We start from the raw sequence: 27,680 nt of genomic DNA on the forward strand, positions 1-27,680 counted from the left end.
ATAGTTAATTTAATCTCCAAATATATTTTATGTTAGATAGTTTAACCACAAATTCATAGACGTAAAAAAGACACTTTTCTATTTATTAAAAATAGCGAATGTCTGATAGCTTATAATTTATAATTAATGACTAATAACTGGTAAGCTATCAAAACAAACTTATAACCTATTGCCAAAAAAAATATATGTATTAAAATTTTAAATAACATTTGAAAAATAAGTTATAAGCTCCCCAAAATAAGCAATAAGTTATTTTGGAAAAACTATTTTCAAACATGTATTTTTTAATCAAATGATCTTATATGTCTTCCTTCCCCAACTAAAAATTTACAATTTTTTTCTTTCATTATTTTTGGACTTTATTCAAATGGAACTAAACCGAATCCTTGGACTGGTCCGTCATTTCCGTTACGCACCCCAAGAGGCACTTCGTGCGCAGTCACCAACACTTGCACTTACCCATCACAAGCGTGCGAACTGTACCTCGTTCTTCACAACACCCCGGATTAAATCTCACCCGTCCATATAATCCCACTAATAAAATCACCGGTTCACAATTCCACACCGCACTGAAACGCACCGTAGGGAACAATAACTCCACTTAATGCAATTAAATCACATCACACCTTTTAATAGTGAGATGAGAGCGTTGACACAGCACAACAACACATCACAACACCATCATTCTGAAGAAGCTCAGTAAGTAAGTACTGTGCGGTTTTTTGGTACTATTTTCTCTCTATGTAAAATTAGGGTTTCTTTATTTCTCAGATATTGTTACAAACTTTTATTTTTCAGCCGTTTCATTTCAAGGTCACTAAACTCATAACTGAAATTTTGTTTTGTTTTGTTTATTTTTTTGCGAAAATGGATTTTTATGTTTTTGTGTGGTTTTCTTGTTATGCATGCTACATTACTGTTCTGTGTTCTGATTTTTGTGAAAGATTCATTTTGTTTTAGCTTCGTTCTACTGTTGGATGAATTTCTTTCATCTTTTTCCATGAAAATGAAATTTTACCATTTTACCCTTTTTTTTAATCTGGGTTTGTGAGGTTGTTGTTGTTGCTGCATGCATGTGTCTGACTTCGATCTTGCAATTTTTGCTGTTTATTTGGAAGAAAAATGATTTGTGAGGTGGTTGTTTTTGCTGTTTATTGTAGGTTTTTTTTTTTTTTTTTTGTGATTTTTTAACTGTTTTGGCTACTCGTTACACTGTACTGGTTGTTGTTTAGCATATGGGGTGTTTTACTTTTGTTTTTATTTATTTTTTATTAGTTGATTTTTTGTTGTTGCAGTGCTGGTTTTCTGTTTTTGTTTGGTACTGTGTTTGAGTAGTGGTGACCGTACTTTGCATATCTGAGTAGTGGTTTGGTTTCAGTAATTTACCATATACGGATAAAACGTTTGTACTTCCTTGTTTGTGTAATTTACCTACTTTCTGATTTTGGTTATGTCTTTTGCTATTCCATTTTCTTCTAGATTAGTACTGATTGGTTTAACATGTTTTTAGGGTTTTGGTATTTACCCAAAATAGGGGGATTTTCCCATAATTTGATTTGGTGAGGTTGTTGTTGAAAGGCCATTCTTTGATATTTTCAAGTGCATTCTTAATATTGAATGTTTACACTTGTTACTTTATCACAGTACAAGAGCATTTACCTGTTTTTTGTTGCAATCTTGGTATTCTAGAGTCATGAAACTAGTTATATTATATACGTATTTGTTTTTCCCTTTTGGGCTCATGTGATTTTAACTGGTGGACGTGTTTTAGCTGTATATGTTTCCTGTTTTCCTGATTTTCCCTTGTGGCATTTTATCTATAGGATATGGATTCGTTTGACGCTGACACAAATGGAAATGGGACAAATGGAAATGGGACGGAGGAGTCTTTGCCTCCGCCACCTCCAGTTGTCCCCTCAGATGTGGTACCTCTCAAAGCAGAGGAGGTGATCCCAGCCCCTCCTGAACCTGTGAAGAAAAAAATTACCCGACTTCCAATAGCCAGACGTGGTCTGGGATCAAAAGGAAATAAGATACCTCTTTTAACTAATCACTTCAATGTTAATATTGGTAACAATGATGGATTTTTTTTCCAGTACAGTGTATGTCCCTCACATCTCTTGTGATTTGGCATTGTATGTATTTATGTTTGTGTTTAAGCTCCTTACTCATACTTAACTTTTTTCTTCTGTTGGTATGTAATAGGTGTCTTTTGCTTATGAAGATGGAAGCCCTGTGGAAGCTAAGGGTGTCGGAAGGAAGATAATGGATAGGGTGCAGGAGACATATGCTTCTGACTTGAATGGCAAGCAATTTGCTTATGACGGGGAGAAAAGTCTGTTTACTATCGGCTCTCTTCCTCAAAACAAACTTGAGTTTGAAATTGTTCTAGAGGATGTTACATCTAACAGGTAGAAATTCTCATCATAGGGTTGTTGTGCTGGCCCTTGAATTAGTTTTCATATATTATTGTTTCAGCTGTATTAATTTTCTTCTTCTTTCATTTTTGTAGAAATAATGGCAATCGTAGTCCTGATGCTAATGGGGACAATGAGAGTGACAAAAAGAGGGTGCGACGCCCGTACCATGCAAAGACATTTAAAGTTGAGATTAGCTTTGCTACTAAAGTTCCTATGTATGCCATTGCCAATGCATTACGCGGACAGGAAACGGAGAATTTCCAAGAAGCTGTTAGAGTTCTTGATATCATATTGAGGCAACATGCTGCCAAGCAGTAAGTGATTTTTTTAAATATCCTGCTATAACTATTGTGATTTTTTCATTTTTGTATATATGTATATGTTGCATTATAACACTTCGACATTTTTAACTTTACACTGTCTGTTACAGGGGCTGCCTACTTGTGCGCCAGAATTTCTTCCACAATGATCCCAAGAATTTTGCTGATGTGGGGGGTGGTGTTCTAGGCTGTAGAGGATTCCATTCAAGTTTTAGAGCTACACAAAGCGGGCTATCTCTTAACATAGGTTCAATCTTTATCCCATATTCAACCTTCTTATTTATAGCATTGCTTGTTATCTAACTTTCCACAATCTTCAAAATTATCTAGATGTCTCAACTACTATGATAATTCAACCTGGCCCTGTGGTGGATTTCTTAATTTCCAATCAAAATGTGAGAGATCCTTTTGGTCTTGACTGGACAAAGGTACGCTAATTTGCTTAATACAGTTTAACATCATTCATTGACCTTGTCTGATCTTTTACTTGCTTCCTTAAACAGGCCAAAAGGACACTAAAAAATCTGAGGGTTAAAACTCATCCATCCAATCAAGAGTTTAAAATTTGTGGACTCAGTGAAGTCCCATGCAAAGAGCTTACGTATTTCTTTTCTTTCCCTTCAATTTTGATATTGTTGGTTTTTTGTATGTGCTGCATTATAGTTGCAGGTTTTTTTACATGATGAGAATTCAGTTTTCTTATAAAGATTTTTATTTTGCAGTTTTACTTTGAAGAAAAGGGATGGGGATGGTACTGAAGAAATGACTGTTTTGGACTATTTTACTAATGTCCGGAAGATAGATCTGCGCTACTCTGCTGATCTTCCATGTATTAATGTTGGCAGGCCTAAGCGACCGACATATTTCCCGATTGAGGTGAATTTCAGTTTTACACTTCTGTCATGTATTTTATTTTTTTCACAGCGATCTTAATTGCATGTTTTCTTGTTAACACTCCCTTTGTTCATCTTCACTCTTATAGCTGTGTGAATTGGTATCGTTACAACGATATACAAAAGCTCTGTCTACCCTTCAAAGGGCGTCCTTGGTGGAGAAATCCAGACAGAAGCCAAAAGAGAGGATGACAATTTTGTCGGATGTAAGTTTTCTTGCCTAGTTTTAAGTGATATTGGCATCCATACATCATGGCTTAAGGGATCTAACTAGTATTTTTGTTCAAGGCGCTTAAAACCAGCAACTATGGTGCTGAACCTCTGCTACGAAGTTGTGGAATTTCTATAAGCACAGGCTTTACTCAAGTGGAGGGACGTGTTTTGCCTGCTCCCAGGGTATATTTTTTATTAGTCGTCAACCGGTCATGACAGTGCTTATTTATGTGTTATGCTTGGAAACTGATTATTAAATCTTAATTTCAATAGTTGAAGTTTGGAAATGGTGAAGATTTCAATCCAAGAAACGGAAGATGGAACTTCAACAACAAGGTATTCATTTCATTTCTCACACGAGAACACCTGTTATATGACCCAGCTAAAGACAATACTGACTCAGGTTATAATTTCTAATCACTTAAATGCTTCTCCAGAAATTTGTGCAGCCTACAAAGATAGAGAAATGGGCCGTGGCTAACTTTTCTGCACGATGTGATGTGCGAGGACTTGTGAGGGATATCATTAGAATTGGAAATATGAAAGGAATTGTAAGTTCTACTATTGCATATTATTAACTGGCGCATGAATGTTCTAGTTTAACTAAATTGTTTCTTCTTTAACCTTTGCAGATGATTGACCCACCTTTTGATGTGTTCGAAGAAAATCCTCAGTTTAGACGTGCCCCACCAATGGTTAGAGTGGAGAAGATGTTTGAGGATATTCAGTCTAAACTTCCTGGGGCTCCTCAGTTCCTTCTCTGTTTGCTTCCTGATCGAAAAAACTGTGATATTTATGGTTAGTGATTTGATGTTATTGTATCTTATGTATATGCCAAAGCAATTTTCCATTGCACTAGATGAAAATTATTCTTTGTCATACAAGGTCCATGGAAAAAGAAGAATCTTGCTGATTATGGAATCGTTAATCAGTGCATGTGTCCTCTAAGAGTCAATGATCAGTATCTGGGCAATATTATGTTGAAGATCAATGCCAAGGTATATAGTTACAGTTTTGTATTACGGTCAAAATTTTTGGGTTACACTCTACATGTAGATATATTGTTTGTAGTATCATTGCCATATCTGAACTCTTCCCCCACTTCTTGAATAAGACCGGTTTGATTTTCATTGTCTTTTCAATTATATCAGGACATTTTATGTATATAATTTATTTATTGTCCTGCAGCTTGGTGGGTTGAACTCATTGTTGGGTGTTGAAAGTACTCCTTCTCTTCCTATTGTTTCCAAAGCACCCACTCTCATTCTAGGAATGGATGTATCACATGGCTCACCAGGGCAGACTGATATTCCTTCAATTGCGGCTGTAAGTGATATTAGGGTTTTGTGTGTTCTCGGTGAATATAGTTTGTTTGTGGAATGCATGCAATGGAGTTGAGTCTTGTGGATATCTAATTGTTTCCTGTGCAATAACATGCATGCTTAATGCTAATCATGCACTTGTAGGTTGTTAGCTCTAGACAGTGGCCTCTGATTTCAAAATATAGAGCTTGTGTCCGCACACAGTCTGCAAAAGTTGAAATGATAGATAATTTGTTCAAGAAAGTATCAGATACCGAGGATGAAGGCATCATAAGGTAATTTTATTTATACATGACTGTTTAATAACCATTAAGGTTTTCTCTCTCATAGCTGGCGCTTGATTATCAGACCATACTCTATTTTGGGGCATTTCTTTTGTCCTTTTAAAGCATCTATCTTAAGCTTCGATTGACAGTTGTATTTTCAAAGACAATTTTCTTCCCTGATGGTGTATATATATATTAAAGGACTGTTTAGCCTGATGTTTTCATCAACTGCAGGGAACTCTTACTCGATTTCTATAATAGTTCTGGCAAGAGAAAACCAGATAACATTATCATTTTCAGGTATGTTTTCTGTAAGCACATTGCTGCTGTTGATTGTTTTCAATTTGGTTGTTTTAAGTGTAAATGTTTAAAAGAAATTAATTTGATTTGATACTGATGAATTATTATTATTGTGATTTCCAATGTGGTTTATCGTTACTATTATCTTTTTTGACAAAGATACTATTATCTTGTTTGTTTATGTATTGATTTTCCGCAAAACCACATCTGGTTTTGTTCAAACATGCTTATATTATTCTGAATGCTCATATTCTTTTCTGATGGACCTGAACATGGTGTTTTTTATTTTTATCAATAGGGACGGTGTTAGCGAATCCCAATTCAATCAAGTCCTGAATATCGAACTTGACCAGATCATCGAGGTTCATTAGCTGTTCAAGTATATGCTATTTACATAGTATACATTTCAGTTATAAGGACTAATATTTACTTTGAACTTAATAGGCGTGCAAATTTCTTGATGAAAAATGGAACCCCAAATTTGTGGTCATTGTTGCTCAGAAGAACCACCACACAAGATTCTTCCAGACCAATTCTCCTGACAATGTCCCACCTGGCAAGTGTTTTGAGAATATTCAGATAGATCATGGTATTTTTTTACACACTTTTTATTGTTTTTATTAACATGTTGCTTTACAGGAACTGTTATTGATAACAAAATATGTCATCCAAGAAATTATGATTTCTACCTCTGTGCTCATGCTGGGATGATAGTGAGTATCCATTTCCCTAAATAATTTTGTTGATATAGCTTGTATTATTTTTCTAATATTCATTATAATTGTGGCTTATGTCGATATCATGTATGTTTTTGGTCTAAATTGTGCACGAGTTCTGTTTTAGTTCTCCTTTTTTTGTACATTTGAAGTTCCACCGGTATGTTGCTGGTAAAGAAAAGGTGCTGTTTTCTTTTTTCTGTTTGAAGATCTACTAGTAGGGAACAATTGTTCCTCCTTTTGGAAAAAAAAAGCTGATGTTTACTTGCCTCTAAATCTAGTAACAATGAAATGTTGTTTTGGAACAATCTTAAACCTCATGACAGTTATACCTATATCATCTTGGTTTGTTGTTTCAGAATGTTTCATTTCCATCATACGTTCTTGCATTTTTTTTAGCTGGATTTACTTTATGTTGCATTGAAATGCCATGACACATGGATGAAATTAATCTTCTATTACATCTTGGTTATTGGTATAAGAATTCATTTCATTTTTCCCCTTTTAATTATTGTTCTCAGGGCACCAGCAGGCCTACTCACTACCATGTGCTGCTTGATGAGATTGGTTTCTCCCCTGATGAACTTCAGGAGCTTGTTCATTCTCTATCATATGTGTAAGTGGAACTTTGGATCTATTTGATTGCATTAGACTGATATTTTAATGATTTATTTAAGATCAATCTAAGTTAATTATTTGTGATATCACAGTTACCAGAGGAGCACCACAGCTATTTCAGTTGGTAAGTTCTTACACAGCATTTATTTATCTGGATAGATTGGTATTGCTATCTTCTAATTCATGATTGAAAGTTGAAACTTAACTACAAATTATATTTTTCTTTCTCTGCAGTTGCACCTATATGCTATGCACACTTGGCTGCAACTCAGTTGGGACAGTTCATGAAATTCGAGGATAAATCTGAGACATCCTCAAGCCATGGTGGGCTAAGTGCTGCAGGAGCTGTACCTGTCCCTCAGCTCCCAAAATTGCAGGACAACGTAGCAAACTCTATGTTTTTCTGCTGAGGCTTATAAGCCTGCTTCTCTGGAGACAAATGATGACAGAATTATGTGTATATATAACTTCCAACCGAACTTATGAACCTAGTTAAATCGTGTGAACTTGATTTTGAAGACTAGGCTTGTGAACCTTGCTATTTATATGTGAAAGCTTTCACATATCTCTAGCCTTTTTATATGTTTTGCGATAGCCGTAGGCTTGTGAACCGTGCTATTTATATGTGAAAGCTTTCAGCAAAAGCTTTCACATATCTCTAGCCTTTTATATGTTTTGTGATAGCCGTAGGCTTGTGTTTATGGTGTTCTACCTATGACTTCATGTTGCTATATATAATGTTATTGTTATGGATTTTAAGTTAATGTTGGAGTTGCAATATTTAATGTTTATGGGGTGTGTTGCGTAGAATTGATCCTCAAAATCATGCACATTAACAAATGAGCCGAGTTTACTTATAAAAATCAAGGACTTGGCTTGTGATGGTAGGTAGAGGGGATTTTGTGCTAATAGCATTCCTTGTTTTCTTATAAGTGAGTACTCACATTTTCAAGTCCCACCTATTGCATCTTTCTATTTCTTTTTATTAGGGGTCTTTTGCTCAAGGGTGTCCCGGGGTACTTAAGCATACCTAAAAAGAAAATAAATAAAAAAATTTATATTGAAAAGACCGGTTTTTGTATTTTTGAGGCTTTGAATGTACGTATTTTGAAACAAAATTTATATTTTAACATGCTTAACTAGTGATATTTTAACATGCTTAACTAGTGTATGGGGGCTTTGCTTAGTAATCAAAGCTGATGTTTTTAATTACTCTTAAAATAAAATATGATTTAGTTTTGTTTAATCATTTTACTAAACAAGACTTTCATTATCATTGAAATTATATAATATAAATCTATTTGCTTTTTAGTAGCTAAATATAAATCTGTTTGATATCTTGAGTTATAAATAGTTAGTAATAAAATTCTTAATTAGTGTAAATCAATGATTGTATAAAAATTAAGAACAATTGTACTACAAGCTTTCATTCATTACTCACGGAATTAGAATATTAGAATTTACTAACTCTGCATAGTAAATATAAGTAATTAAAAAACATACATTAATATGCTTCTTCATAGTTTTTGGACTACTGAAAATGCTTACAACTAGTGACGGAGCCAGAAATCTTGAATATATATGATTTTTAATTTGTAGCCTTAAATATATATGATTTTTTCTACATTGTCCTTTGATAATTTGAGCGTATTTAGCCAAGAAAACAAGTCATATTAATTTGATTAAATAAAATTTGGTTAAAAGTTAATTGTGGATATCACATGTATATTTATTTATGTGACTTGTTCTTATTGGTTGGTGGATAAATACCCTCAAATTATCAAAAGAAATATTCTCTACACCTGATATCTTTGGGAAATATCGAAAGATTTTTTCATTTTAAATCTCAATAAAAACATATCTCTATGTAACTAAAGAATCAGTTAACCATTACCCTATTTTGCATCTCATTCTTTAGGAAGCATTTCAAAATCAAATCCCAATTTTTTTTCCATGTATGGATCCAATTTTATGCTTCTACATTCATCAAGTGCATGAGAATTAGAAGAATTAGAAGTTGATGGGTGTTTTGAACCTGACTTTCTTTTGAATTTTTTTTCTTCATTATTTGTTGTTAAATAAAAAATGAAAAAAAACCCACAATTAAAACTATGTTTAAATCATACACTACAAATGCTCAAACAACTTAATCACATACCACTAAAAAACAAAGACAGAGGCACCAACTATCATGAGAACCTTCTACATGTACCCAACAACCCATCAAACATGCAAAAGAATAAAAGAAAAAAAGGGATTTAAATTTGCTACACTAATATTAACTCTAAAAAAAATCATATGTTCCATATAAAAAAATCAATATTGTGCTAATGAGTTTAACTTTTAGACTCTCATAACAACTTTATATTGGTGTGTTTTGGTTAAAGTGTGAACATAACATATACATGTTAGTATTAGTATGACAATATATGCTCTATATAAAAAAATTCTTAAAAAGTTTGTGGAGGCATGTGCCCACACGACTTAGTATGTGCCTCCGTCCTTGCTTACACCACACCAAAGTAGAGAAATAACAACGCCTCTTTTAACAAGTTTATTTTCAAAAGCGTTGTTAAGAAAAACATGGAGTCAGTAGACAACGTTTTTAGATAGGGAAAAGCTAAAAAGCACGACAAAAAATTTCGTCAAAACCGCACGAATTAGTTGTTTGTTGTAATTTGAGTTATCTTTCAATTTTGATTTCATTTATGATGATCAATTTTGTGTTACATACGTGTTTGTTTATGATAATCTCATTCACTTTTCTCTTGAGGTGGTGCTTTTTCCAAATCACTCTCACTTGTCAGTTGACAGTGAATGCATGTTGCAACACATAAGTCTAAGATATTACCACACTTTTCTGAGTGTTTATTTTAGTTTGGTTTACGTTTTAAGTATTTTAAATGATTATAAGCTAGCTAGCACCCACTCACACATACAATTAAATGAGAATTCAGCTTGTCGTGCACGGTTCGTGTGTAGCTTCCTCCTCTTTGGCCAATCTACAATGAGTTACAGAAGGTCAGAGTTACCTTTAACATAAATTGTACGGCAAGTAATTTTTGGCATTGATTTCAAATTTAATCCTAAAACCCTCAGCTTTAAATTTTTTAAGGATTGAGATGAATATTAATCATCAATAAACTGGATCCAAAACTCCCTTGCCACATTTGCTAGTAGTTAGTATGCATTATGAAGGACCCAGTCATGCTTTGGCTTTGTCTTAGAAACTGCATTGAAATTGAGCTCTACTGACTCTTCTTCATTTGAATGGAATTAGAGCTTTACCTTTTTTAGTCTTAAGCTCATTATCAGCAGCTGAGCTCTCATTCCTAATAGACAATGTAACAAAGGAATTAGAAATAGAACAGGCATAATCAGTTCCACGGAAAAAATATTTGACCAATATCGATGTGGTAAATTACTCTTAGCAGGAAATTTAAATACACATGATGATACTTGTTAAGAGTCTCACATCGGTTGAGAGATGGTCTGACTAAGTGTTTATATACTAGAGGCAATCCTCTCCTTACAAGCCGGTTTTGTAAGGATGAGTTAGGTCCAATACTCATTTCTAAGAATACTATTAATCCTACATTATCTTACTCAAACCAACATGAATACTACTGCAGTGAACATGCCTGCAAGTAGGAATGAATGGATCATGCAGAATATGCGTAATTTCAGTACTTACAAACTATGCGTAATTGTTCTTCTAACTCCTTGCACTTCGCCAAAGCTGCTTCATGAGATCTCTTTTCATCTTGGGAGTATTAACATCAAAGAAATACCACAAATCAAGCCTACAAAAAAAAAAAAAAACTACAAAATTAGAAAGGTTGAAAACACTATGTTAAAATTCCATAAATTGTCAATCCAACAAACCAAACCCCTAACTATTATCTAAAGTTGGGTTAGCTATCAACCAAAAGAAAATGTTTTTCATATTTCCACTTTGTTCAGTTCAATGATATTAATTCCCTCAACAAACTTTCTACAACTTGAATATGCTATTCTTAACCTTCTCTTCTTCAATAGATTGTTGGTGACCATCCGAATGAAGATATCGTTCCTAGAACTGTCTCAGCAGCTCCTTTCCAACGTATATGCACTCCATAATCCGCCTGCCATGAAGATTACAACAAATGTTTCTGATTTGCATATTCATTCAAATTGGTTTTTCTAAAAACAAACAAAACATGTTTTGAGATACATTAGAGTATTAAAACATCAAATTTAAAACATCAATTAAACTTCATAGTTATAATTATAAGTCTTCTCTTCACATCCATAAACAATTATCACAACAAAAACAAAACTAAAGATGCAATTTGATTTTAGAACAGAAAAATAAAAATTCTAAATCAATTAATGGCCGAATTGAAGGCAATAAAGAGATGATTTGCTTGTGTATCAGTGGCATACACATTCAAGCATTGCATTTGTCCAGCCACAAAACAAAAGAGTAAACCAAAACATCATACCACAAAGGAGATAACCATGAATAAGAGTAAACCAAAACAAAAGAGATAACCATGAATAAATTCTAAGCAAACATTTTTATAATTAGAATACATGTAAGTGTAACTCACAAATAAAGGAATTGACACAATGCTGGTTTTGATTGTTACTTTTCTCTTGGTTTCACACTCTTCCAATTTTTCCATCCATTTCTCAACCTGAAACGGTAAAATATGTCAAATTTAAAATAGCTGGATATAATTATTAAAAAAATACTCACTACAACACAAGCTAGTATATGATATAATAACATTTGCATACATTATTATGAAAATTATGCTTCTGAAACAATTGTATACATAAATCATGAATATCTGCTGTTGCGTTTTAAGTCATGGATCAAAGTGAACCACACATTTATTTACTTGTTTCCATTAATGTTAAACAGGAAGTGAAATCACTTGATTTAAGGTAAATAGTTGCTTTTATATGTATATTCATGCAAAGTCCAAACTCTCTGATTTGAGTTTGCAGGAGCGAAATATGGAAGGAATGGGTGTATATATATATATATATATATATATATATATATATATATATATATATATATATATATATATATATAGGGATGATTATAGCAAAATATGAAAACTCAAAACTCACTTTCACTTCTCATTTATCTAATTTCCACTCTTTCCTCTTATAAGGATCATAATGTAAGAGATGCAAGAAGAGAAACTACCTCTTATAACAGACAATCAATACCTTCAATTCAAAATCCACCCTTTATTTGCAAAAAGCACAATCTTAGCAAATGTTAAAAAATAAATCATCAAATAATCTAGAAAATCCAAATCTTACAATCTATATCCTTTTCATTCTAAAAACCAAAAAGAGAGTTAAAAGCTGAAATTTAAAATGAACCTTTTTCTAAGTAATTTCTACATAAACCCCCGGTTGACCAAAACCTTCAAAGATACGAAGAAAAACTTCATCAGATAATTTGAATGAGAGAGAGAGAGAGAGAGAGAGAGAGAGAGAGAGAGAGAGAGAGAGAGAAAATGGTAAAAACTGAATTTGTGTCCTCCATAAGGCTCTATAAAGTCTCATTATTGAATCCAAGTAGTATCTTTTCAAGTCATGTTAAATGTCAATTTTACTTTTCTGGTTCAAATTCTGCATTTGCAGTATGACTGATATATCTACAGCATTTGTATCCTGGATGATTTTGCCATTTTAAACAAGATCATACAAAAACTTTTCAAAACTCTTCAGTGGAAGGAATTTAAGGGGCAAGTATCATGATTTATAACAGTTCTACATTTGACTACCCCAATGAGTACCTGATTTTGCTTTTAAATTTTTCAAGTACACAAGGTTTTGTCACTAGAATAGCTCTAACGTTTAAAGACTTCCCCTTTAAATTCTAACTAGACTCTGACCCCCAAAGCCCGGCCAACACAGCAGTGCCAATAAGCTCACTGAGCCATCAAAATCTTACAGAATTTGCAAACATCTATTCTGATACAAAACTTCAAACAAATAAATAGAGAAATTTTTTTACTTGATTCCTAAAATCATCAAAGAATGCTAAACAAAAGTCCAAAACCATCATTTAATCATAGTTAACATCGAGAAGCTACCGGCAAGCAAGGCATAAAATCAATGAATTGCATTGCACTAAAGATTATACCATTAAGAAAACGGTCAAATGAGCAGATAGTATCCCATTGAATGCATATAACACAAGAAGTCATGTCTACCCCCAAAAAAAAAATTGTCTAAAGTTGCATTCATGATTATCAATTAATTAAGCAAAGATAGATAAACTAAAATATTGTCATTAATCTCTCCAACAAAAATCATATATTAAAGGACTAAATGAGTTTCTGGAAGCGGAAATCAACAATACAAAACCGACAATTCCACAGTCTAAAGTGCAAGCAGAATATCCAGCTATGAAGCAAAACAAAATAACAGCGGCAAAATCAACGGTAGCGACGAAGAGAAAGGGTATTGTTTCTCTTCCAGTTGGCCCTGCGGGATGGACGAGCTTTGTGGTGTCGATGCCCCTTGCCACGCAAACCTCTGTTTTCTTTCCCAGCAGAGGTGAGGCCACGAAGTTCCCTGTGATTGTGGACAGGATTGTTGAGCCAGTTGATTCTTGGGTCATTTCTTATAGCACTGTGTGCAACATCAACCAAAATGACCTCAAAATATTTGAAGGTGGAATCCTGCAATACAAAAAATAACGGGTTAGATACGCACCATCCAGGTTATCAAGAACAAGTTTAACTTGCAACAAGAACACACACGAAAACTAACCTCATTGACCCAGTAGGAGTTGAGAACCCTGAGTCCACCAAGCTTACGTCCAGCACGCTCCTCAGCAACTGACCTTTTACTCCTCTGAAACTTGAGTTGGGTAACTCCCTGGTTGGTTGGTTTACCATAAACAATACCCTTGGAAACTGGCCTCTTTCGGCCACCTCTACGGACGCGAACACGGTAAATAACATATCCCTAAAATGATATAACAAATACAGATAGATCAGCAGTCATGCTCACATCATAACAAATATTGTAAATCAGAACATGTTCAACACCGATAGCTATAAATAACCAAATGCACAATAAATCAACAAAAAAACCAAACATAACATGACTAAGTCATCAATGCAAGAGTTTACTTAATAGAATAAACAAATGTGATCGGAATCAAATTTATAAGCAAATTTTGGGGAATTATAAATCACAACACATTGGGATAGTTTCACAATTTGTTTATTTTCCATTTTCACATGGAAAAACATATTAAGGAGATTAATTAAATTAAAAAAAAAAAAAAAAAAAACTTTATCATGGTAAACATACATAAACTAACTTGAACTTCATAAAAAAAAAAAAAAAGACTAATATCATCCCTAAATTATTGAATGCAAAAATCACTTTTAAAACGAAGAAATCAATATTGAATCAACAATAATATAAAACGATTGATTGAATAATATTTGACCTGTTTGGCCTTGTAACCCAAACGGCGAGCTTTGTCAGGACGAGTAGGCCTGGTGAGACGAACAATGGAAGATTGTTGACGATACTCCCAGCACCTAACACGCTGCACGAATCCCATCACATCTGATTGTTTCTTGCGCCATAACTCGGAAACATACTTGTATGCACCTATTCATAAACAAATTATATTTCAATCATCATTTTCATAATCAATTTATCATAGAAAGTAAAATCTAATTTCTAAACACAAAAACGAGAAAGAAAATGGAATCAAATTGAGAGAAGGGTTACCCATTTTTGCTTGATAGGAGGGAGAGTGAAGCGCAGCACACACAAGAGGTTTTGTTTTTAGGGTTTCTGAATGTATATGTAGGACGAAAAAGGTTTGTTTATACAGTTTATAACTTCACACGATGGGTTATATTTTGGGCCGACCCAGTTTCCATCTGCACCTTTCTGTTTTCTATACACACCTTCCTAATGTTTTTATTTTGTTTTGTTTTTATAAAATGATATGTTATTAGCGGTACTATTATAAAAAAATTATTATTTTTTTATATCTGAATAATTTTTAATAAGAAAAAATTAATATATTATACACAAAAGCATAATCTATTGAAATTTGGAATTTTTTTTTTATTTTTACGGTAATTGAAATTTGAAACATTTTACGGTAATTTTGAATTCATCAGATTAAAATTTGGTAATCAAAATGTTAATTTTTACTCACCAGAACGTTCTAGATAAAATATTAAAAAAAAACCTTAATAAGGTGCAAGTGATATTATGTGAGTATGATTAGGTATGAAGCACGGACACTTCTATAATTAGGCGTGTTGCGGTGTCGAACACGTGTCGGTATCCGACATTCGTATGATACTTTTTTGACACGTGTTGGACCGCTCAAATAGGTGTCCAAACAAATTATTTTTTCCTTTACTTTGACACTCCTAAGGTTGATGTTCGATACCTGTAAAACACTCATGCAACACATGTCGGACAAGTGTCCTAAAAAAATATATTTTTCTTTGTTTCTACTTCTCTTAGAAACATATAAGACATCTACAAGGGTTATAAATATGTCAAAACAACAACACAACAAATAGAGATTAAAGAGATTTTTTTTTGAAATGGAGATATTAAAGAGATTACATTTTGATTGCAATATTTTCAGCTTTATCAATAGTAGATAGATAAATAAAGGTTAAATACTAACGTATCTTGTTTTAAAACTTTTTCTTAATTAAATAACTTGTTCAACTTTGATGTATATGTATATATTTTGATTCTCAATTTGGATTTTTTATAAATATGTAGAGGTGTCGGTATCCTATATTTTTTACATTAGCAGTGTCGATGTGTCCGTATCGTGTTGACGTATCCGTGTGAGAGTGTGTGCTTCATAGGTGATGAGTGAATAACAACCATATGAAAAGGGATAAGAAAATCACACACAAAATTTATACCGGTTCATCCAATGCAAGCTAATTCAGTCCTCACAGTCTGTGAGATTTTTCACTATGGTGCTCAACACATAACGTTCTACTTGGTACTATCTTTCTTGATCACTTCTGGATCAGGTGCAATCTGTGTATTAATGTCTCGGTAGGCTTACAACTTGTTTTCTTTCGTTCAAAAAGACTTGAGAATGATACAATGAGTATAATGATTTGTTTGGGATCAAATGGTTTCTCAACTCGTGTTTGAGATGTATGTGAAAAGCAAACTCAAAATATTTATCATCTACAAATATAGTGAGGAGCTTGGAGATTGCTTTGTATTTTTGCTTGAACAAGTGATTTGATGTTTTCTATTTGCAAACTTTTAATTTGAATATGGAGAGCTTACTTCTATTTATAGGAGTTGGGGGGAAAAGCTTGGTTATCAAAGACATATCCATTAAGACAAAATGTCTTTATGCCTTTGGTCATTGAAGTAATCAAACCAGATCATTTTGGTTAATGCAGAACATTCATGAGCACCTGCTATGAGTATTTCTTCATCCAAAACGTTCTTGTGCTTTAAGCTTTGCATGGATGATATCTATTGCAAGCTATAAAGTGGACAGCTAAGTGCAAGCTGTATATTTTTATTCGTTGAGACATGACACATCCTTGAATTGCGTGATTTCTAGAAGATCTTCTTTCGGGTCATTCTGGTTGCATGTGTATTATGTCCATATCGTTTTAGATGAGACTTTGCTTAAGATTTGATCATTTTAATTTCTTCAAGGTCTTTAATGATTGAGAATCTTTATTGGAAGAAAAGCTCATGTGATGAATTCTTTAATGTTTTGCAGGCTTGTTTCAAATATGGAAACCTCAATTTCATGCTATTTTTTGTGAGACAAAAATAACCCCATGTTATTATCATTTACTTCAAGATTTTAAGTTGGTACTACATAAAGTTGAGCTGTCAAATAACCGATTATCCCAAAACCTTAAGGTGTTAGGATAGAGTCATATCAATGGTTTTATATTATTTCTAACACGCCCCCTCACGCAAGAGTCCACTTGGGCTTGAAGCGTGGATAATGCATAGGCCCACCTATCATATGCTTAAATTCCACTTTTTAATTAGAAAGTGAGGGGAGCGGGGATCGAACTCTAGACCACTTAGTCATAGAGGCTCTGATACCATGACAAATAACCGATTATCCCAAAACCTTAAGGTGTTAGGATAGAGTCATATCAATGGTTTTATATTATTTCTAACAAGAGCTTTGTCTTTCTGCCTTTGTATGATTCAAGTTCCTTGCAGATTAAGGCTTCGTAGTTGCATGTGTATGTGTTGTGCAAAGACATCCGTCTAGAACGTTCTCGTTGAAACATCTATATCTATATTATTCTAGCTAGTTGAAACAATTCTCACAATAGACATGAGTATATAACAAGACCAGAATCATGATTAAATTGAATTAATATGTTTGTTATATTTAAAACATCAAATTAGAATTTTCTCCTCAACAATACTTCCCAGCCTTCAACTTGTTCAATCTCAACACGTGCAAACATGTGTTAATTGAATTTGATGTCAAAGTGATAGTGGATATGATTCACGGTGGCTATATAAATATTTTGTATTTATAATCTTTATTTGTATACATCATTTACATTCTCAATGATCTTATTATGAACCTTGAATTACATTATGTTGGTGACGACACGAATAAATGTGTAAACCTTATGGGACATCGAGCTCATTCTACTTCTTTCAACTTAGAAGTGATGAAATTTTCTTTTCCATATTTTATAGCCAGTGACAAATCCAGCAGCTTATCACACTGGGGGTCGAAAAATAGTAAAATAATAAAAATGAATTAATGTAGATTTTTCTATTACACTTGTCCATGTAATTTTTTTAATGTTATTATATGTATGAAGTTCTTGTTTATTGGTGACTGATGACTAATCGCCTCCGAGAAATATGTGGGGAACAAAAAATAAGTTCTTCCCCTCAATCGAATTTTGTTCATACGCAAGAGTCAAATATGAACTTTTGATCAGTTACTTAAGAAACCCAAAACTCTTACCACTCGAAACAACTAAGTTTTTGTTTATTAAAAGGCTATATTTTTAATAATTCAACGCTTATAATTGTTCGACAATATAAATTTGTAAATACATATCAATTAAATTCTTATTTATATAATGTAAATGATAAATAATAGATATATTTACAAATTATAATATACTATAATGATATATGATATGATATAATATTATATTATAATATATATATATATATATATATATATATATATATATATATATATATATATATATATATATATATATATATGTAAATGAGGGGGAGGGGGGCCTTGGCCACTGCTTGCCCCCCTCTAGGTCTGTCCCTATTTATAGCATGATCTGCCACTGCCAAACTTATTCGTAGTGAGTAGTTTCCCTCCAAAGTGGTGTTTGCACTACTCACCCTCTATGGCTATTGGCGCTATAAATATGGAACACGATCAAAACGCCTAACCGTTGACTCCTGCTGTCTTTTGACCAAGTCTACGGTCTTTAAGATCACGATAGATCTCGGTAGGTTTGAGAATATTCAACTTCTTCTTGCTTGATTGTATTTATATTCGACTGATAAGCTATAAGATGAGGTTCATTCTGCTACCCCCTTGATCGCATGTCTTATCGATTTCGGCAAACATATAACTTTTTTTTGATATCCAAAGAGACAAACATAAACTTGTTTTGAAGTGTAAACAATAATGTATATAAATATTTTCTTTTATACTCATTATATAATTTGGATATGTAAAATGTTAAAATTATCATGTTATGAGGGTTTTTTTCTTAAATTTTTCATTTTTATAAATTTTTAATAAAAATACAACAAAACTACATTTTTTGCTTTTTTTAATATTTGTTGCACGCCCCGATATTCGGGCTGTGAGTGGAGAAAAGATGTGTTGTATTTTTGTTCAACTTTTTTGTGTTTATAGAACACACCTCCAGATAAAATCCACTACTTTAATAGCGGACCGAAGAATTTTGATAATTTTATATGTCTAGTGAGAAAATTGGCAGGGGTTAAAAAATTTTTTTTGATAACATGTAGGCAATTTCACATTGTACTCTATGGAAGTTTTTACTTGCTACCCGCACCGCACCTGACATTATGTTCTAATTCCCAATTTACCCATTAGAACAAAACGTAGTATAGAAGAATCTTAAACATTCTCGAATCTTGACTCAAATCAAGCACTCCGGCGGTGGTTATCGTCCTCGACTTCACCGGAGAATGCAAACAGCCTGAGCTAAACTAATCAGTCGTTTTCCGGTAAAATTTGCAGATCGCCACCCTCCTCGCCGCCAGTGAGTTCTTGGAACAAACAACTACTCTCCAATTTTATATTATGTTTTCTTCAATTTATTATTTTGTGCTTGATTCTTCGTTGTTGCATGTTCTTTATTCTCTTGCATTTTTTGTATGGCAGTGTCGATCGAGGAGCTGAAATCTGTTATGGAAGAACATTTTGATCTTATGTCAGATCTTGTTCAGAAAATTTCTTCTGAACTTAGTTCTAACCTTCGTCCTGCTTACGATAACTTTTTGGGTTTTTTTCATGCCATTGATTGGAAGGTACTACTATCTCTCCAATTTTGCAACTTTGTTTTTTACTATTTTTTTTATTGCTTCATTAATTACTACTGTATTGAATTGAATGTGGTGTTTTCAATTATTGATTTATTTTGGTGTGTGAGAAATTAAGTGAAGAAACTGCTGTGATGTTTTTTGCTTTTTTGGACTGTTTGTAATACTACCCTTCATTGGTTAAATACAACAAGTTCTATCTTGATTCGATACTAAATTGAACTCAATTTACTTTTTGGAGATGAATCTTATCTTGAATCCCGATTCCTTCTAATAAATAACTGCCGAAACTTAGTGCAGTCAACCACTTTTATTCTGTCATTTGATATGACTTGAATCTTCAAATATTTTGAGGTTCCTATATGATATATCAAGTTATAATTTTGTTATATCACTTGCTTTTTTAGTTACAATTAACATTTTTATTAGCAATGTATCTTACGATTCACGATTTGAAGAAGAGGTCTTTCCATCCCCTATTTAAAATTCAATATGATACCATTTTCTTGGATACTGTTTTCTGATATACTGAAGATAGGAGGAAAAAGTTTTATGACGTGGTAACATAATTTTACTTGTGGAGTGAGCATATGTAGTCTGTAGATGATATCATGGGATTTTTCAATTATTCTAAACAGAAGGTAATTGGATGCATTATTATTTAGTTGCCAATTGGATGTCATCACTACGACTTTCTTGCCATTGGAATGATGAATTGTCTTATGGATTTTAACCTTATACTGTTGCTATGGAAAAAACCTATTCCACCACACTATCTAAAGTCATTAAAATGTGATTTATATTTTTTTTTTGTCAATTCAATGGAAATTGATCAACGGAAGAGAGTTTATGTTTGCTTTCATATTTATATGGATATCACTATGCATAGATATTAGATAATATGGTTTTATGGATCATTTTACTTTTGGTGTTTTGAATTATTATATTATTATTCAATCTTTACCATTTTGTCCGGTTATTTGAACACTGCAGACCTACTAATATTGCCTTGATTTTTTTGTTTTGTTTCAGGAACCCTGGCTACTGGGATTGTTAACATTCCATGTTGTATTGCTGCTTGTAACTATCATCTCTAGGAGGAATACCAACTTTCAGATGTTCTTGTTCCTTTTGACGTGTATGTAGCATCTCTCTTTATTTTATGGATTTTTTTTAATAAACTATAAAGGCTTAATTAAACCTCTCTATTACTTTTGATGTATCTCACTTCACTCTTGTTTCAAGTTGTTACCTTCCCCTATGATAATAAACTTACAACCTTGCCTTTGATTTTCTGTTGTGGGTGAAATGCTGAATGGCGATGATGTGAAATTGAAAAAAAATATTATGTACTCTAATCTGTCTGGTTTCCAGCTTTATGCCAACAAATTCAGCTTTTTTGAAACATACCCAAAATTATAGTAAAAGAGTGGATATCTGGTCATGCTAACTCGTTGAAACAAACTACATCTTTTTGCAGAGTGAAGCATTTAGTTTGCGAAATTCTCCAATTTATGTATACCAGTACTTCTTTTAGGGCTAATTCTAATGTGACCATGCATATCTTGCACGGTACACAACCTTTCTCAACCATTTGATAGTAAGGTTTCACTAAATTTATCATAGACTCATCACACTGGTTTTACTCTTCATCCACCTCTTTTGGGACTTAATGACTTCCCCTCTCCTCTTACACCTTATTCCTCTTCTTCGTCGCAACTTCACAAATCCAATATCTGTTGTGTTGTGTCTACATAAATCTAATATATGATATCTTCCATCTCAATGTGAGTATCATCATTAACCCCATAAATTAAAACATTATCAAACCAAAAACAAAACAAGAATATAAGCAAAATTAAAAAAAATAATTGAAATAATTGTACAAAATCTGCAACTAAAGTAATAAATAAGGAATTAAGGGAGGAGAAAGACCAGTTACTTCATAAAGTGACATCCGGCCACCCGTCATGTACGGCGGCATCCCATCCTGCAGTTGACTTGCCTCCAACCTGTCTACCATGATAGTCTTCCTTCATACTGCCGAGGAAATGTCAGAGTGCTCCGCTGCCAATGCTCCGCCACGGCCATGGCAGTCATAGCGGATGCCTTGCCACCGTCCACCGTCGCCACATATGGCAGATTGCATTATTATTTTCATTTTTCATGAAACTCTATCTTTCACCCTTCATAGCTTTACCTCTCTTGGTGTGTGGCAGATCAGGTAACAAGATCAACAGAAAAGGGTATTTGGTTGCAATGTATTGGCTGAATCACGGTGGCAGAGAGTTGTTTGTTGGTTCTACAGAAATGGGTGAAGACAAAATAGATAGCTTGCGCACATTAGAAATAGCCTTTTAGAATGAGAATTTTCATGATATGATCTTTGCCACTGATCATGCAATGGAGATACAAAATAATCAGCTAGTTAGATAGCTAGTTAGAGGACATATGATAGGATATATAAATAATAGGGAAGAATATAGGGTTTTGGATTTTGGAGTGGAAAGTTGAATACCTAGGGTCCGGGTGTAGAGAAGATATAACATATCCATTGTGCATTCATGTATCTCAAGTCTAAACTAAACTGATATGTCTGGTAGTGTAGAGAAGGATAGCTACTTAGAGCTTAGCAACACTCCAGGGAGTAGAAGAATTTTCAGAGAGAAGAGATTGATTTAATTCATTGATACTTTTCCTTACGATCAAACTTGGCTATATAGCCATGAGTTTGTTACGTCAGTTGCCTCTAGGCAAAAGATCCGCAAAACTAGGACAAAATAAAGGAAATAATCATTGGAAATGATTAACAAATTATTGCAACAGAACTTAGAAGCTAATAGAACAAATCAGAATTCAGCTACCAAGTGTAAATGCCACTTTGACATCTCATAATCATCCAACCATTTGGGAGGTCTCCTCACCTGTGGCCCAATTGCTCTTTGGGCTTGTCCAGGGTTAAAGCTATATCTGGCCCAATTCCTTCTTGCACCTCCGTATCATGGTTACATCTCTAGCATATAAATAATAGGGGAGAATAGAAGGTTTTGGATTTTGGAGTGGAAATTTTAATATCTAGGGTGTATAGAAGATATACGTATTTCCATGGTGAATTCTTGCATCTCAAGTCTAAAACTTGTATCAGACTGATATGCCTGATCATTTTCCATGCACATGTTTTTATTGTTCACATCTCTTAATCCTGCAGTCTATTTTATATTTGTGAAGTTCTTTAATCTTTATTATTGAATAATTAATGTAACTTGTCTTGGAAATTGTTTTGATGCAGTGGCTGGTGTATATCTTGCTGAGAGACTGAATAGTTTTTTGGGGGGAAATTGGAAAAACTTCTCTAGTCAAAACTATTTTGATCCGAGTGGAGTATTTATGTCGGTTCTTTGGTCTGGACCTCTTCTTGCATTGGCTATGATAATCCTGGTTAGTATTTTCTCTTATGACACAACCATCTTAGTAATGGTCATCTTTTCATATTTAATTGACTTGAAGTAACTTGTCACTTTCTGCAGATCAATACACTCTTCTCTCTGTGTTACTTGATTGTTAAGTGGAAAAGAGCTGAACTAAGACATCGTGCAAGGGCTGCTCGTAGTAAACAAGAATAATTGATCTAGTGGGATTTTGATGCATTAAATGTAGTCACATTTTGATGTATTAAGTATGGATTTTGTGTCAATCAGGTGAACCATACAAAAGAGTTTTGTCTTTCTTTTTTCCTTATATACAAAGTTTTTTATTGATAGCTCATTATCCACTTATGTTAATCAATAGGAGTTTTCCTGCATAATTTTTCATTCATGCAACACTTCCAAAACCAAGGATGACTAATATTATCACGGTGACATTTAGCATGGTCAAGTACTAAATTTCTCCACCATGGTCAAGTTGATTTTTGACCATTAGATCAGCTAAAGAATACATTTCTATCATAGTCTATCAACACGTGATCTAACCACCCATCTTCCTCCTTGTCCCCACCTCTACCACCAAACTCAACACCCACCCATCGGACCTTGTCACTCCAGCCACCTACTCAAGAAAAAAAAAAATGGATTTGTGTTCCTCCTCGCGAGCTCTCTCTATTGACATTCTTCTTGTATTTTTTTGGCACCTTCGTTGGAGATCCGCCACCGTCACACCACCACCGATGAGAGCTCAACATCTGATGCTCCAATGGTTTCAAGTTCTTTTGTACAAGTTTCCCTCTATTTTCAGATCTTCCTATTGTTCGATGGAAATTAAATGGTTTTTTATTTTATTTTATTTTATGGCAGAAACTAAATGGATTATATTCATTTTGTTAAACGTGAATGATTTCAGCCCATTAATTAGTTCTTGAAAGCATTAAACTACCGACGATCACTATTATAAGCAAAAAACTACTTTTTAGGTTCATTGAAAAAATAATTGAAAAAGTAATGTATGTGGTTTATATTATTGACTAGATACATTATTTTTTGAATGAATCTAAAAAGTGATTTTTTAGTAGGGAGTAATAAAAATGAATAAATTTATTGAGCAGAAAGAAATTTATTATTGAGGTAGATGGAAACGGAGTCGGAAAGGTAGTAGAGTGTAGATGTGATAGATTGTAAGTATAATCAATATTCCAAACACACTCTAGGGGTTCATCTAACATTTTATTTTTTAGGCAAAGGGGTTCATTTTATTTAGATGTTTTCTCTTCCGACCCCGTGTTTCTTTTATACCTCTTGAATTTCCAATTTTGTTATTGCAAAAAAATTCGGTTTCTAGAAACCGATTTTTTTTGCCTTGAAAAACAATTTCGGTTTTTATAAACCGAAATTTACTCTGAATTTGCACTAGAAAAAATTTGATTTCTGCGAACCAAATTTTTCTGCAAGGGCAAAATTGGAATATTGAGGGATATAAAAAAATCACGGGGGATCGGAAGAGAAAACATCTTTTATTTATTATTTTTATAATCAAAGGGGGGTTCATCTAACATGGATCCAAAGGAAATGGGCCAATGATAGAACACACATTTTAGCCGTTAGATTTAAAAGAAAATACTAATTTTATTTCAATTTTGAAATTCAAAATGAAAATTGATCAAATTCAACATGATGGACCACACATTTTAAGAAATACAAAGAATTTTTCTTTTTTTAAGAGTATGTTTGGTTCATCAGAGAAGGAGGGGAGATGAGAAATTTTAATAGAGGGGAAGGGAGGGGAGGGAAGGGAAGGGGAGATTTTTAATTATATATATGTTTGGTTCAAACGAGAGAACGGGGAGGGGAGAAATTTTAATACATATGTGTTTGGTTCAGCGGGGAGGGAAGAGATTTTAATATTAATTTACTTTTTTATCTTTATAATCTTGAAATAGTCTTATAAATTAAACTATATGTTTATAATAATCTCTTAATATTTATGATCCATCTAACCGGAAAAAAAATTAAAGTTTTAAATTATTTACATGTATAAATATATAAAAAGAATTTATTGATATTTTATTAACATAGAATATGATATAACTATATAAAGTCACTCCCTATGGAAAAAAACGTAATAATATTAAAATAATAGAAGAAACAAAATATAATAATAAATGAAATAATAGTATATGGAACATGTACCCAAAAATATAAAAATATAACAATAGTACCCAACATGAAATTCAAGATTTTTACCTCGACTTAATAATATATGTTTTTTTATTTTTTTTTTGAAGAAACCAAAATGAGATATATTAACATAAACAGCCTCCCCAGCACAAGACGTACCGAGGAAGACTATATCAGTTTACAAAAATGAGAAATTTGAGGAAAAAACAACCCCTCAAACATGAAAAATTCTCATTTTTATAACGACCGTTACATACGTATCGGTTGTTATAAAAAAATGAGATCTTTGAGAAAAACACTCTCCTACCATGAAAGTTTCAAGATTTTAAAAGTAGAATCCACTACTTAATAGCGGACGGGGAGTGTTTTGGTAATTTTGTAGGGCGATCGAGAAAAATAGTAGGATGGCAAAAGAAAATTCCGAAAGAGTTTGAGGGCACATCCGGTCGGCTAAAAAATTATTGAAATCCATTTTTGCGGGCCCAAATAATGATAAAAAAGGATTAGTTACACGATTTCGATAATTTGAAATACAATATATTTCTATTAGATGTTTGTGTAAAATTGGTTTATACTAACTATGGTACTTTATATCATTTAAACTTAAAAATAAAAATCTATTAATCAAACATAGTATGTTTTTAAACAAAATTATTATTTTTTTAAAAAAAGAGAAAAATAAATGTGCACGGATAATGTAAAACAATTTTACATTGTCCCTAATGTAAAAATATAATGGATTCATTTGAATTTTATTTTTGGTGGATGGCCCAATATCACTGAGCGCGAGAGAGTGTGTTAAGAAGACTCACATTAGTTGCTAGATGACCTGAATATGTGTTTATAAAGTAGATGCAATCATCACATTTCAAGTCAGTTTTGTAAGGTTGAATTAGACCCAATACACAATTATAAGAGGCGAAAACTAAACGGGCTCGTAACAAATTTATAAAAGATCAAGATTGATTTGCACTCAAAAGTTAAATGAGAAACTGTGAAGTGATATATACGAAAATAAATTCAGTACAATCAAACTACACAGTCATTGCATATAGAATCCAATGATGATCATGCACTTAATAGTTAATATTTTAAATTCAGATTTTGGTTAACTTTTTAAATATAAAATGGAATTTTAAATCTGATCGTCCGATTTAGTATTGAACGGTGCAGATATAATCGAATGCAGTGCAGTTAAAAAACAGTGACTACACTCAAACATTTTCTTGATACGTAGAACTTTTCCATAGTCTATATCTATCTATATATATAAATCCTAGTTAGTTGTCCAATTGTCTATCTAAACTCTAATCCACAAACTAATGAAAATCTTTCATTTAGCCACATCATCTACTTACATCCATATAATATGTGGTACTAATTGTAATTATTATTACTATTATTATTATTATTATTATTATTATTATTATTATTATTTTGGGTTATTATTCATTTTATTATTTTGTGTATTTTATTGTTTTTTTCTTTTCAAAATAACCCTTTTGCTAATAATCTTTTCTCCAATTTTCGTGTATATAAGGAGTTGGTCGATTGTCAGGACTACTTACTAATGTTAGTAAAAAAATAGATAAAATAAAATTTACTAATGGTTGGTATGCTCTGCATGATTTTTATCATATTCGATTTTGAGTACGGGTTAAGTTGGTTTATCTTTTCTCAAATAAGTATCAAATTAATATAAATGACAAATTCGATAATGAAGTAATTTATCCAACTCAGAATCTTCCAATGAGATTAATAATATATATATATATATATATATATATATATATATATATATATATATATATATATATATATATATATATAATTCAACATCAATTATTTTCCATGATCAATTATATGTTGTTATTTTCGGAGTTATTTTAAAGAATGAGTTAAAGATATTATTAACCAATGTTGATGAAGAAGCTACCAAGGTAACTTCAAATGTGATGTATAAATAAGTTTTTTAAATGTATAAATACATATTTAACATCTACACACATTTAGATAACTTATATTGTTACTATTATTTTGATAATACCTATTATTTCAATTTTAAATTTATTACTTATACAAATAATTTTTTGACGTTATACTGTAAAATATCACATAAGACACAAAATATGTGTACAAAAAAAAAAAAAAATGTGAATGCAAACCATGCTCCACATCTCACTATCACACTACCATCCAATTGTCCCGTGATCACACATCTATTTGGTTGACTGGTTGAGAACCATAGACATACTGTAAGGGTTATGCTAACTAGTATTTTTGGATCATAAATTAAACAAATCAAAATAAATAAATTTTATATTAAATATAATATTGTTTATATTTTTAAAAATAAAATACATAAATTTTAAGATTTTTTATTAATACTCTCGAATATTCGTTAGTATTTTA

The 27,680-nt window shown here is 32.5% G+C and overlaps 3 protein-coding genes and 1 long non-coding RNA gene across 8 annotated transcripts; 2 read left to right on the forward strand and 2 right to left on the reverse strand.

Moving 5' to 3' along the window:
• Positions 1-393: 393 nt before the first annotated feature.
• Positions 394-7,832, forward strand: LOC123911295 (protein argonaute 4-like). 4 transcript variants are annotated; one of them, XM_045962697.1, is made up of 23 exons: positions 394-703; positions 1,824-2,102; positions 2,206-2,411; positions 2,513-2,734; positions 2,851-2,987; positions 3,071-3,168; positions 3,244-3,341; positions 3,463-3,616; positions 3,723-3,839; positions 3,922-4,029; positions 4,120-4,182; positions 4,284-4,397; positions 4,479-4,644; positions 4,732-4,844; positions 5,035-5,172; positions 5,313-5,443; positions 5,669-5,734; positions 6,033-6,096; positions 6,179-6,290; positions 6,374-6,447; positions 6,972-7,066; positions 7,161-7,192; positions 7,303-7,832. In XM_045962697.1, exons 2-23 carry the CDS (start codon positions 1,827-1,829, stop codon positions 7,476-7,478), a joined length of 2,760 nt encoding a protein of 919 aa, XP_045818653.1. In that variant the 5' UTR covers positions 394-703; positions 1,824-1,826; the 3' UTR covers positions 7,479-7,832. The 4 variants fall into 4 exon arrangements, with proteins under 4 accessions (XP_045818653.1, XP_045818651.1, XP_045818652.1 ...); XM_045962695.1 differs by having other exon boundaries at positions 625-699; XM_045962696.1 differs by having other exon boundaries at positions 645-725.
• Positions 7,833-9,780: 1,948 nt separating this feature from the next.
• LOC123911297 lies at positions 9,781-11,783 on the reverse strand. 2 transcript variants are annotated; one of them, XR_006810450.1, is made up of 5 exons: positions 11,661-11,783; positions 11,090-11,192; positions 10,763-10,871; positions 10,357-10,400; positions 9,781-10,070 (listed from the first exon to the last, which is right to left on the reverse strand). It is a non-coding gene; the product is annotated as an uncharacterized LOC123911297 (long non-coding RNA). The 2 variants fall into 2 exon arrangements; XR_006810449.1 differs by lacking the exon at positions 9,781-10,070 and having other exon boundaries at positions 10,159-10,400; positions 11,661-11,779.
• Positions 11,784-13,350: 1,567 nt separating this feature from the next.
• On the reverse strand, positions 13,351-14,943 carry LOC123911298 (60S ribosomal protein L15-1). Its single transcript, XM_045962699.1, has 4 exons — positions 14,836-14,943; positions 14,546-14,712; positions 13,855-14,052; positions 13,351-13,763 (listed from the first exon to the last, which is right to left on the reverse strand). Exons 1-4 carry the CDS (start codon positions 14,837-14,839, stop codon positions 13,518-13,520), a joined length of 615 nt encoding a protein of 204 aa, XP_045818655.1. The 5' UTR covers positions 14,840-14,943; the 3' UTR covers positions 13,351-13,517.
• Positions 14,944-19,147: 4,204 nt separating this feature from the next.
• LOC123911299 (transmembrane protein 18-like) lies at positions 19,148-23,419 on the forward strand. Its single transcript, XM_045962700.1, has 5 exons — positions 19,148-19,379; positions 19,502-19,647; positions 20,692-20,797; positions 22,949-23,097; positions 23,187-23,419. Coding segments are annotated over exons 1-5 (498 nt in total). The 5' UTR covers positions 19,148-19,378; the 3' UTR covers positions 23,283-23,419.
• Positions 23,420-27,680: the final 4,261 nt, after the last annotated feature.

The sequence above is a fragment of the Trifolium pratense genome, linkage group LG2, assembly GCF_020283565.1.
Source record: "Trifolium pratense cultivar HEN17-A07 linkage group LG2, ARS_RC_1.1, whole genome shotgun sequence".
Taxonomy (NCBI): domain Eukaryota; kingdom Viridiplantae; phylum Streptophyta; class Magnoliopsida; order Fabales; family Fabaceae; genus Trifolium; species Trifolium pratense.